This window comes from Netta rufina (assembly GCF_964035555.1).
Source record: "Netta rufina genome assembly, chromosome: 5".
In the NCBI taxonomy this organism is placed as follows: domain Eukaryota; kingdom Metazoa; phylum Chordata; class Aves; order Anseriformes; family Anatidae; genus Netta; species Netta rufina.
Window position 1 is genome coordinate 3,614,246 of NC_140128.1, and position 13,297 is coordinate 3,627,542.

A 13,297-nucleotide genomic window follows, 5' to 3' on the forward strand; every position below is an offset into this window, starting at 1 on the left:
AGGTGGGGTTAGGGTTATTTGTTTGATTTTTTTTCTCTTTTTTTTTCTTTTTTCAGTATGCTTACTCTCTACAAAACCATCTGCCTTCTTACCTAATTACGAGCTCCACTAGACTACAGACAGTGATTTTCATAAGGTTAGAAATAAGATTGGTCTTTACTATTTAAATGGAAATCAGACCAAGAAGTGCAAAATACGATTTAGAAAACATTAACACTGCTTTATCCTCCTTCTGTGTTTGCATTGCAGCAGTACATTAAGTTCTGAGATTCACACAGGCAAACAGCAATTAGGGGTACGGGCCCTCTCCTCCGGCACAGACGATCTAAGCATACATTGAGAGGCACCGTGTCGGTATCAACAAGACTGATGTATGATGGGGTGACGGACAGAAAAGAAGCATGTGATTCCGAGCAAATTCCAGTACATGTAAATAACTCTAATTAAGATCTTAAGGAATGAGCAAAACTCAGGAGATTTTCAAATTATTTAAGACAGAACTCCCGAAATATCAACAGCAGCTAGTTATAATCTGCTCATGTACTTCTTTAAATTCCATTAAGATAACTTGTCTGTATCTTTGGATGCCCATACACCCTTGGGAATCTGGCCTATGAGCATTTAGGAGCCCCAGTCTGCTGACTTTTAATAAAACGTGGCCGCATAAGTACTTGAGAAATTCCAAAAATATGACTTGAAAAATGGTAAACTGTAAAACCGTTATCACATGATGTAGTCAAAACTCCAATTACGAAGTCACGATGATTAAAGACTTCTTTATTTCAAAGGAACGTTATACTCTCTCTCTATGTATATAAATTCTTAGATGTATCAGTGTTTACCTCAGTTTTCCAATAAAACTCTCTCCACCCCGAGACAGGTCAGTTGGGTCTATGGAGATGAGGTAATTAGAGGTTTTACTCTTCTTTCGCTTCCTTCCAGCTAACAGAAAAACCTAAGCAGTGCAAAAAAACACCATGTTCTAGAATGCCAAAGGGGTTAGCACACACCACATCCTGCTTTGATATAAGGAAACCGTAGGCAATTTTTCTGTCTTCCAGCACCATTAGCAAACAGAAGATCTCCTGGGACTTAGCAAAAACAGATAAAAATCAGGAAGAGAAAGTAACTTCTCAACCACTCAGTCCATCATTTATGGTTTAAATAATTAAATCCAACCTATTTTGTTAAATGTTTAATTCTAGGTTGCACTCCCTTCCACTGGTATTGAAATAGATGCTTTTCAGGCCACAGAATGCAGCTGTCACATTAAGGTGCCATGCATGGATTATTTAAGGCCAAAGATTAGGCATGTGAAGACAGGCAGCAGAACAAACTGATACTGTTGTTTTGCTTTTGAAAGACAGTAGGGCAGAACTTAGTGAGAAGGCATATAAAATACAAGTTTATATTTTCCTTGTAAGACTTCTTCAGACTTTTTATATATATATATATATTCAGATGCAACTGATATGCCATTCAAGGTATTTTATGACCTTTTTACCATGCTCCCTTTCCAAATGGAGGTAATAGGTAGGGTACATCCCTCGATCCATTCCTTTCTTGTCTCTTGTGATTCTGCATTTGACGGTGACACCCTGTGGAGCAGGTCTGACAGCAAATTCCTCCAGGTCATCGACATCTATGAGAGGCTCATTTGTGGAAGGACTAGGGGCTGAGGCCGCTTCCTAAAACAGAAAGCAAAGCTCAGGTTTCCTCAGCTTTGAGTTACAAGGTTTTAGGTACAAAGGAGTGGCAGTTGATGACAGCTGCACTAAAAACAAACAAACAAACAAACGGGACATATTGTCTTTTCTGTTCTGATAGCTCGGTGGCTTCAAGGCAACTTACCAAGCTAAGTACCTCTCCCTATCCAATTGGTTGAGTTCTTGGCTACCAAAGGCCCATAGGGAATTTATCCTACTGACGTTGAGCAAACAGACACATCTGGCAAAGAACAGGGCAGCTGCACGATCAGATTGCTGTACTGTTACAAAGCAGACCCTGGCTCACACTTTCCCATCTCAACGTATTTCTCTTTTGAGAAGGCTCATATCCAAGAACAGTGATGGTCTTTGATTAAAGGAAGAAATGGGATGGTGAGAGATGGATTAAGCTAGAGAGAACTCCAAAAGGGACGAGAATTTGGTGCAGTACATAAAAGAGTGAGCCACCATCCACTGGTTTAGCAAGAGCTCGTGATGTAGAATATTTGAAGCCTTATTTTACCTTTAGATAGTAGCAGCAAGAGCAGGGTGGGAAAATGATGAGAAAAAGGCAGTAGACCCTCCTGGGCACCCACAAGAGGCAGAAAGGTAAATATTTACTGTTTACCTTTCTCTTCATTTAAGTTCAGAAAATATTTGCTATTCATTACTCCTAGTCATTATTTTCATTGCTTCTGTGAACTGAGAACTATCACAGTAAATCACTTCAGAGATGCTTTAGTGTATACTGAGAACAAAACAGGAAAGCCAGGCCTGTCCTGAGTGTTCTCTGAAGTGATGCAGTACACAGAAACCAACATGCTCCTGCTTTGGTACTGACTCCTTACCTTATTGGATTTCTTGCTTGTGGCAGAACCAGGCCGGGTGTTACTGTTTAGCTGTGAAGAGCTGGAGCTGTCTTCGTCTTCCTCATCCTCTTCCTCATCAAAATTCATGCTGCTTGAAATGCCTGAGGAGAAAGCAGTGCCCTATGAAATACTAACACACTGAATCTGCCCATACGTGATGCAGAACACCATTTATGCTGTTGCACCTTTAGGCTCACAGGTGAGAGAGGGTGTGTGCGTGGGGGGGGTCGCTATATGAGGCGCTGTACAAATAGTACATGGCTGAGACAGCACCTGCATGAGAAGCCAACACATTTCAGCAAATGAGAAAGGAAATAGCAAGGTTTCCATTCCACAGGGAGGACTGAGGTACACATTGATACAAGAACAATATACAGCTAGAAAATAAATTCAAATCTTCTAAATCCCATCAAGGACTTCAAACACAACGAAAATCTTAAACCTGAAATTGAAGCTGAGTGGACAACCTATGACAGCCATTTGGAAACCGTACCAATTAAAATACAAACCCTTCTACAGCGCACTTTTAACTGTTCCTAGGAGATCGGATAAAGCACAGATCTTAACAGTGAGAGGAAAACATTCACATCAAGGAAGTGTTCTTATGCATATTTATTCCATGTAAAAAGCAGTATCAGTGCAGGCCATAGGAACTGCCTTAGAGCACTTAAAAATTTGACTTTAAAAGAAGAATTCAAAACCTCAGACATTTCAAAGGGGAACGAAACTTTGAACATCAAACAGGATTTGGCAGCAGAAAGTGTCAATGGTGGGACATTTGCCAGGCCTGGTTTTTCAAGGAGTATCATGCAGATGAAGCCACCCTGTACTCAGGTTTCACATATCAGAGGCAACCTACGCAGCATTTTTTTCTCCCCCCAAAAAATAGAAAAAACTTGGTCCTGAATTTCCACTGTTGGTAAGTCTGATGCAGAAGGATAAACGAAATGCAAAGATTTCCAGAGCTAAAAAGCATGGGCATAATTAACTTTTTTCCTTCTGTACTTACCAGGAACATGATCCAGGGCGACAAGACTGGATTGGGAGGTGGAAGAGGACCAGGATGTATTTGCATGGGGATCTGGGAAAGGAAAAAATCCATGGGCTTGATTCTGCAAACCCTTAAGTGTGTGAACAAGCCTGACTCCTCACAGGACTAAAGGCTTACTCAACGGGACAAAATAACTGCTGCCACAATTTTCAATTAGGGACATCGTGTCTTTCTGCATAACCAAATTCACCTTCCACCTGCTTATACCTGCTGTCACTTTCTTTGGTGTGTTTTGAATAAAGTCATAAAGCCCTCATTCAGAGCTCAAGCTTACCAGCCGTGCTAAAACACTTCTGTGAATGGCGTGCCCTTCACGGTAAGTTTTTGGCCTATTTTTGAATTCAAATATGCACAAAATAAGCTGATAGACACACCTGATATACACAGATTTTACACAAATATTTATTCAGGAACATTGAAAAAAGTAGTCAGACTCATAGTTGGATGGCCTAAATTCTACTTAAAGCCCTGTGCCTCCTAATTATCATAGAATCATAGAATCATAGAATATCCTGAGTTGGAAGGGACCCTTAAGGATCATCAAGTCCAACTCTTGACACCGCACAGGTCTACCCAAAAGTTCAGACCATGTGACTAAGTGCACAGTCCAATCTCTTCTTAAATTCAGACAGGCTCGGTGCAGTGACCACTTCCCTGGGGAGCCTGTTCCAGTGTGCAACCACCCTCTCTGTGAAGAACCCCCTCCTGACGTCCAGCCTAAATTTCCCCTGCCTCAGCTTAACCCCGTTCCCGCGGGTCCTGTCACTAGTGTTAATGGAGAAAAGGTCTCCTGCCTCTCGACACCCCCTTACGAGGAAGTTGTAGACTGTGATGAGGTCTCCCCTCAGCCTCCTCTTCTCCAGGCTGAACAGGCCCAGTGACCTCAGCCGTTCCTCGTACGTCTTCCCCTCCAGGCCTTTCACCATCTTCGTAGCCCTCCTCTGGACACTTTCCAACAGTTTCATGTCCTTTTTATACTGTGGTGCCCAGAACCGCACACAGTACTCGAGGTGAGGCCGCACCAGCGCAGAGTAGAGCGGGACAATCACCTCCCTTGACCTACTAGCGATGCCGTGCTTGATGCACCCCAGGACACGGTTGGCCCTCCTGGCTGCCAGGGCACACTGCTGGCTCATATTCAACTTGCTGTCTACCACGACCCCCAGATCCCTCTCTTCCAGGCTGCTCTCCAGCGTCTCATCGCCCAGTCTGTACATGCAGCCAGGGTTTCCCCGTCCCAGGTGCAGGACCCGGCACTTGCTCTTATTGAACTTCATGCGGTTGGTGATCGCCCAGCTCTCCAACCTGTCCAGATCCCTCTGTAAGGCCTTTACGCCCTCATTTGAGTCCACAACTCCTCCAAGTTTGGTGTCATCAGCAAACTTGCTCAAAATACCCTCTATTCCTACATCCAGATCGTTTATAAAAATATTGAAAAGTACCGGCCCTAAAATGGAGCCTTGAGGGACCCCACTGGTGACCGCCCGCCAGCCTGATGCAGCCCCATTTACCATAACCCTTTGGGCCCTGCCCGTTAGCCAATTGCTCACCCATCGTATGATGTTTTTATTTAGCTGTATGGTGGACATTTTGTCCAGTAGGATCCTATGGGAAACCGTGTCAAAAGCCTTGCTGAAGTCCAAAAAAATCACATCAGCTGGTTTCCCTTGGTCCACCATACGGGTGATCTTATCATAAAAGGAAATCAGGTTAGTTAGGCAGGACCTACCCTTCACAAACCCATGCTGGCTGGGACCAATGACTGCTCTGTCCCCCAGGTGCACCTCAATAAGTCCGAGAACCAACTTCTCCATGATTTTACCAGGCACTGACGTGAGACTGACAGGCCTGTAATTGCTAGGGTCTTCTTTCTGACCCTTCTTGAAAATTGGCACAACATTTGCCAGCTTCCAGTCTACCGGGACCTCTCCAAATTCCCAGGATCATTGAAAAATAATTGAAAGAGGTACCGCGATGACGTCCGCCAGCTCTTTCAGCACCCGGGGATGAATCCCATCCGGACCCATGGACTTGTAGGGATCCAGGTGGAGTAGCAAATCCCGCACACGTTCAGGGTCAGTTGGGAGTTTGTCATCCCCACCGTCCCGGCCCTCCAGCTCAGGGCACCCTGGGTCCCGAAGCCCATCATCGGCATTGAAGACAGAGGCAAAGAAGGCGTTAAGCGTCTCTGCTTTGCCTATGTCATCGTCTGTGAGGAGACCTTCCCTATCAAGGAGCGGCCCTATGTATTCTTTAGTTCTCCTTTTTCCATTTACATATCTAAAAAAACCCTTTTTATTTTCTCTCACAGACACAGCCAGCTTCAACTCTAGCTGTGCTTTGGCCACTCGAACTTTCTCCCTACAAACATGAACAGCATCCCTGTATTCTTTCCATGACACCTGGCCCTCCTTCCAGTAGCGAAACACTCTCTGTTTCCGCCTAATCTCCATTAGAACGTTCCTGGTCAGCCACGCCGGCCTCCTTCCCCACCTGCCTGACTTGCGATATTTAGGAATTGCCTGATCTTGTGCTTCTAGGAGGCATCGCTTAAAGAGTGACCAGCACTGGTGGACATCGAGGCCTTCAAGAGCAGTTTCCCAGGGGACCTTGCTGACTAGTTCCCTGAGCAGCCTGAAGTCCGCTTTCCCCATATCTAGGGATGAGGTTTTGGTGGCACTTTTATATTACTCAGGCTATCTAAATGGTTCTTCTGTGACTTCATGAGCACGCATCAGACGTTCCTGCAACTTAGTCTCTGGAATATGAGCTCGGTCTGCAACAAGCAGAGGCTGAACCAAACCAAACTAATGTAAGAAATATAAATATTGGAGACAGTATCCATAATGGTTTTCTTCAGTTCAAATTTTGGAGCTGTATGAAGAAAATAGACATCAAAGAGCACTTCTTCTTTAAATGTTATTGCTGCTTCTAATAACTTGAATGCATATCCTTTTAAAACAGCTTTTGACACTAGATGCATACTGGATAATAAAACAACACCAAAGCAGTAAGAGCGAATAGAAGTGAAATAGAAGCACATGCAATTTTTGTTGCACTGCAAATGGTCTCATTATCTTCTTCTTCAGTTCCCCCAGTCTGCACGTACACCATCCAGCATGACAGCAAAAAGTTTCAATAGGATCTGGTTATGCAGGATAAGGCTGAGTTCACAGGTCAAGAGGTATTTTTAAAGCCTGCAGAACTCTCTCATTATTAATCACACGCTCATTAATTGCAAACATTAGTTCTTAATAACGACAGCCGATGTTCTAGTCAAATATGCATGGTTAACAGAGGCAATCCATTTCTTCAGCTGGCATCTGTGCAGAAAAGCCACACTTGGATATGCTAGCATGGACAGATAAAGAGTTTATTTCTACGTTCATGCTACGTATTTCACCACCAATATTTTGGTGGTGAAAATTCTGTGCCTGTCTTAGAAAGTCTGCACTCAGGACCTGTGGGGGAGAATGCTTCATAGAGCTCCTGTGTTGTTCTTGAGCCCAGAAATTAAATCTATTCCTTCCCTAAGTTTCAAAACAGCTGTAACTTCACGTGGCAAAGAACTACAACCAAATTGTTCATTCCAAGTCTTTACAGAGAAATGGAGGAAACTGATAAACATGAAGTCTGAATGTTAATTATTCAGTGTTAAAACTTACAGAAGTCTGGCTCTGTCCTAGTGACTCATTTGCCAGCAATGACTTCTATGTATTAAGACTCCTGAAATCTAAAGGATGAATATTTCCTGCAAGAAGAAAATGATTCTAGCTATGCCAACCTCCAACAGATGGAGAAATCAAATAAAATGTTTGGCATTTTCTTGCAAGCAGCATATTCTCTTCACATTCAAGTAGCCTACGGCCTCTTTGTCTTGTAACTGAACCTGCAGGGTGAACCTCAGTGAGGAGAAATACATATATTGAGAGAGGCTTCTCTCCACAAAGTTAGAATCAAAGAGCAGAACAGGCACAGATCAGAGCTAAACAAACCTAATGGGGCTTGACCTGCCCTTTCCCATCAGGACACTTGGCAGCCACCTCTGTGATTTTCTCCTTTTGCTCCTATTCCATGCAAGAGGACCACCAATGCGAGACAGCAATTCTAAAGGTTTTTTCAAACCAATGGGGATACGCCAATAAAGACACGCCAGAAGCACGAAGCAAGAGTGAGAAACTAATGAAAAGCTCTAGTTCTACGTAAAGGTTCCCATGACTTCTGGGATGCTCAAAACAGGCTATCAAGCCTCCTTTATCAGTACCACATGGCAAACCACATATGCAAAGTAAAAAATATTTTCTAGAAATACTACTAGTTAGAGTCTTGTCTTAATACCTTTGTGTCCCACAGACGATAGCTCTGTTCTCTAAAATAAGTAAACCCCAACATTTCCACTTAAAAAAAAAAAGAAAAGCCCCTCCATAGGTTTGAAGCATAGCAGTCTACCAGCCTTAGCAGTGTTGTGTTCTGATCAGGAGTATCCTCAAAGAGGGGTTAAAAAAGGTCATACTATTTATTGATTTTATTGGGGAAATAAAGGAGAGAATAAAAATATACGTTAACCTGGAAAAAACATCAAAAATAGAGATGTACCCCAGAGTAAAAACCTGAGTGCTCTGACCTAATTTGAGAAGTCTGTTGATAATCTTTTTTTAAAGTCAACCAGCCTTAGCAAGTAGTGTGCTTGGCTATTAAAAATTCTGAGCCATGGTCTAAGGCAACACAATCACCACACAGATCAGCACTAGTTAGTCATGCCAACATCCCTCTGACTCAAATGCCCAGGAAGTGCCCCACTTGGATAAAACCTGCCCATTTCAGTTGAAGCTGCTCACATCTGCAGAGTAATGTCCCAGAAAAAACGAATCATAGTGAGAACTGCTCTGCAGACAAGAAGCGTGCATTTAGGTATGAATAGTCTATTTTAGATGAGTCAAGTTTGCACTTATATTTTGCTCTTTATACACAAGGAGTTTATTCTTAAAGCGTCAGAGTACTCTTGGCTCAGGCCATCCTAGCTTCAAAAGCTATACACTGAAGAAGAACAACCCCTAAGTAAATGCCTTCAGTAAAAGCTTTGTGAAGATTTTAGGATTTTTTCCTTCCTACAGTTAATGTCTAACAAGACATAATAGCACTGCAGGAAGGAAGGCATAGATGCATGAATGCGTACATACACAATCTAGCTCCCAAATCATGCATGCCTTCAGAAAAAAAAAATAAATAAATAAAAAATCCAGAGCATTTCAGAACTGTGCGTGAGAAATGCTGCAGAATGCACAGTTTTGTAATTTTCACCTCTGCAAGCATGAACACACATTGTGAAACTATGAAGAGTTTAGCTGACAGCAAAATTAAAATTAATATTCTAGTTTAAATGTTGTTATTCCATACTCTTCTTCAGCCCTCAAGTATGTGATTTTGAGAGTCATATATCAAAACGTAGCAGATGGATATGAGTATTAGCATCTGCTTGGTGCTTCAAAAGCAGCACTGCACTGCAGATGGGAACGCCGCATCCCTGAGAGTCTGGAGGGCTCTTGTTCCTTGGGACAAGAGAGAACTTCATTATTTTCACGGACAGAATAGGACAAAGCCTAAAAGGCTTGGAAAGGGAGAAGCACAGAGTACCGATCTTTGCTTAGGCTAGGGCTGAGCCTGAGAATAGGAAGAGGAGTCAACATACACAAAGCAAGCATTGAGAATCCAAAGGTGGCTTTGGCTACTTACCCTTCTTCTGCATTGCTGTTCTAAGATCCTGTTTGCTTTGCTGTTGTTGGCCACTAGCCATCTTCTCTCCATCATCTTCATCATGGCTAGATTGCCCAATAGTGAGAATCTGCACTTGACTTCCTGTCTTCTGAACATCATCTTGAAAAGCAGCTGGGCCATCAATTCCTGTCAGACAACAGCAAAAGCCTTGGTTATCATTGTGTCAAGAAGTTACTGCAAAGATAATCCTTCCCTCATAAAAAGCATCTTTTCTAAGAAATGAAGATCACATGCTCATATTTAATAATATTTTATAGACTTAAACAAGACTACAACAACCCCCAAGGCAAAAGTCTCATTCCCCACTTGCCACACTTTAGAAGCTCCAAGAGGTGATCAAAATGTCACTGCTGCACTCCTCATCCTGAAAGCAACACATCCATGCACCAGAGGCACTGAATACTAAACAGAAATCAATTGGAGAGGATAGGCAAAGCAAACGGATGCAGCTTTCCTAGCAGGTCACAACTGGTTCAGAAATAGATAAACCTGAGCCCCATATTATGCCCTCTAAGACACAAAGGCTACCATTATGAACTCATTCTTCAAAGTTTCACAAACATAGAAAATCCACCTGCTGATCTAACAGCACATATGACAGGAAGATCAGCAGATTACCGAGACTAACTATGCCAACTAAGTTAGTAAATTGCCATACAGATAAAAGACCAGAATGAAACTCTTTGAAGATAATAAATATTGCTTCAAACCGGATTGGGCATGCCCCTAGGCAAGCTGCTCTGAGCAGGGGTGTGGGACCAGACTGTCCCAGAGGCACTTTCTAGCCTCAGCCTGGCTGCCATTCTAGTTCTGGTGATAGCCAGAAACATTTATTTTTTATTTATTTATTTTTACCTCCTTACTGCTATAATTAGCCTCTGGGGGAAAAAAAAAAATTAAATAAAAAATGGGGTGGGGAAGGAGTATTCTTATCCCAAGCTAACTTCGTTTCTTTCTTCAGGACAGAAGACTGAAATATCAGATTGCAAGTGTGCCACTCTTAGCTAAAATGAAGTGATGATAAATAAAATAAACCAGCTATGTAGAAATGCATTTGGGCACCAATAGAAATGGTACTATCATCATTTACAGACAGAGTAAATAACTTAAGCCTGTATGCTGCTGCTGTTCTAAAAGCTTTGTTAATAAGCAACGTGATGGAGAATTAGCAAGCATTACAAAGAGCTATTTCAGTAAAAGAATATGGTGCTCCTCAGACCAAATGGAGCAGAATAAATCCCGTACGAAGGAGCACTACATGTTGGGCTACGTTTTCAGCCTGTGATATGTAGCAGAAGTCTCCAAGATTACCATTTCAACCCTTTTTGCCAGCAGCTGTCAACTTGCGTTAAAAGACAACTGGATGACACATTAGCATGCTTAACTGTACTTCACCACACTTACTGTTACTGCCACTGTGGTGCGAAGCCCTGCTGGAAAATAAAGTGGTCCACTTTATCAGCAGCAGCACTAACCGTGCTACCACCTAACAAGACTGCAGAGGTATTTAAAAACTTTCAGGTTAGGTGGAAAAGAGAGAGACAAAACCAAAGCAGACGTGACTGACACTTCACACATTCAGATTTCAAGGTCTGAAGGAATTATTGACCCCGCTGCATCATGCAGAACCTCTTCTGGCAAATTCTACACCTACCCTGTAAGTCCTGATTTAGTTACCATAAAACTAACAACAAATAAACCATCCAACCTTGAACACCTAAATAAAGTAGATGGAAATGTTTCTATCGCCTTTGTAGGAGAGTTTCAGGCTCTCGTTGTGATGCAGAATGCGCTGCAACCCCACAAGCGTTGCTCTAATGATAAATTACCCCCCGTGTTCAGCACCAGTGACTCTGTCTGAACTGGCCTAAGGAGTTCTGGCTACCTGATTATTTTTACACCTTCATCAGCTAGGCAATAGACCTCCTATACTATCAAGTGCCTTGCCCTTTCAGAAGTCAGTCCTCATCAAAGCACCTCTTAACCTTATCTTTGATCAATTAAAGGAACTGAAGTTTCTGTCTCCACATGTTTTCCTGGCCTTCAGATCCCCCACTCTTCAAATCATTCCAAATTCTTCAAAAGTTTCAGTATCCCCTTTGAAGTTTGGAACGCCATTAGTTTAGTGTTGGCCTTTTATGCCGTTTGCTGCCTAGGAGCTCCTGCTCTTCTCACCTCGGTTGTCATCTTTCAGGAGCTGTTGCGGCTTGGCAGACTCCATCCTGGGCAACAAGTGCAATCCACAATCTTCACTACTAAATTACTAAAAACTAAATATAAAATCTGCATTCAGCTTTACAGAAATTCATGCTGTCTGAAGGAATTCTAGTTTACTGGACAACCAGATTGCTACGTCAAAGAGTCTGACAATTTACAACACAAATCTGTTCACTGTTGACATTTTTCTTAGCTAACATTCTAACTCACACAGCGTGACACAGATGTTGCATACACCCACACTTGAATCTTACACAGGCTAAGTTAAATAAAGAACATGGAATGGCTCGGGTTGGAAGGGACCTGAAAGATTCTAGTTCCAAAAGAGGTTAAAAAAACCACAAAACTAAACAAAACAAAACACTGAAAGCTACGGATAAGGTAAACTTAACATGCTATTTATCTCCCCTTACAGTACAACCATAAGGAATTTCATCAGGTCATTTATTGTACAGAAAAACAACAAAGGCAAACCCTATAAAAGCAATGACTGCAGTTAACTAAGCAGTGAAACTGAGAAAAGCACTAACACATGGAAACGTAAAGAGTTTATGGCATCCCAAAATTTGCATACATATTTGGGCAATACAAACACTCTTCATTACAGTACATTAGCAGGGACAAATTATACATTGAACAGCGTAATTCCCGATGTTGCAGGTATAATATGGCAGTGAACAGAGCAGCATTTTTACTGACAGTGAGTTATTTCAGGATACGTACTACAGCAAAGGTGCTCTAGAACAGACAAGAGAGCTGCTCAGATCCAGTGCAGTATTTTTAACAGCTTTATCCATCAACTTTAAGGTGACTGCCTAAAGTCAGGTTCTCACTATAATACCCCGAATTTCAAGCGTTAAGCACCCATAAATTTAACAAAAGGCTCATACCTTGTGCATATCTACTCCCTTATTAAGCTTTGGACACTAGAAACCTCATTTTGAGAACCCACTCCAAAGGGAACAAACCATCTTAATTATTCTTCTTCAAAGCAAACACTGATCTGCGGCAAGGAAATGCCTCTGACGGCATGAGACACTGCACTGAGGCTGCTGCTTTCTGATGCCTGCAGCACAGCTGCGCTCACATCCCGTGCTGTCAGGAACATCGCGTACCGTGAGGCAAGTAGGACAAAGGCTACCCTGGCAGGTCACACTTTTCCAGAAGAAAAATCAATTTCAGCATTCTGCGGAGTGCATCGCTGGTGGAGTGTGTTATTAAGCATTACGAATGGTTCTGCTGCTGACCCCATTTAAGAGAATGGGGGATATAGCCAGAGAGAGAAAAAAAAAAGAAAATAGCATCTGCTGTATTATAGTATTGTATAAAAAAACAGCAAATATATTTGGTGCTATAGATGGTTCACGGCAAATGCAGGATGAACTATTTAATATTTGTGTGTGTGCATGCATTCATGCAGCTATATACGCACGTGTAAAATTGTATTAAATGCAAGCAGATATACACATTTCTTTTATATTTATCACGTTATGTCTATTTGGAAAGTGATAATTCAAAAGACATTTTTACCATAATTAACACAATGTCTGAAAGCACTTTCAAGCCTGCACAGTTATGATACTTGAGGTGGATCTCTGTCCGTGTTCTCACTTTCTTTGCCTCACTGACTTCTCGTCCTTCCACACACCTACAGGACAGACAGTTCACTGTGCAATAAA

At 42.2% G+C, this 13,297-nt stretch overlaps 1 protein-coding gene across 2 annotated transcripts in view; it reads right to left on the bottom strand.

Moving 5' to 3' along the window:
- The window catches only part of TUB (TUB bipartite transcription factor), a 70,289-nt gene that overhangs the window by 12,464 nt on the left and 44,528 nt on the right, over positions 1–13,297 (bottom strand). Inside the window, exons 4-8 of one of the 2 annotated variants that reach the window (XM_084287579.1) lie at positions 9,360–9,527; positions 3,585–3,656; positions 2,555–2,676; positions 1,497–1,688; positions 843–955 (exon numbers count right to left, since the gene is read on the bottom strand). In XM_084287579.1, the coding sequence (XP_084143705.1) occupies positions 843–955; positions 1,497–1,688; positions 2,555–2,676; positions 3,585–3,656; positions 9,360–9,527 (667 nt within the window). The remainder of the gene's footprint in view (positions 1–842; positions 956–1,496; positions 1,689–2,554; positions 2,677–3,584; positions 3,657–9,359; positions 9,528–13,297) is intronic. The other variant, XM_084287580.1, reaches the window with a different exon arrangement.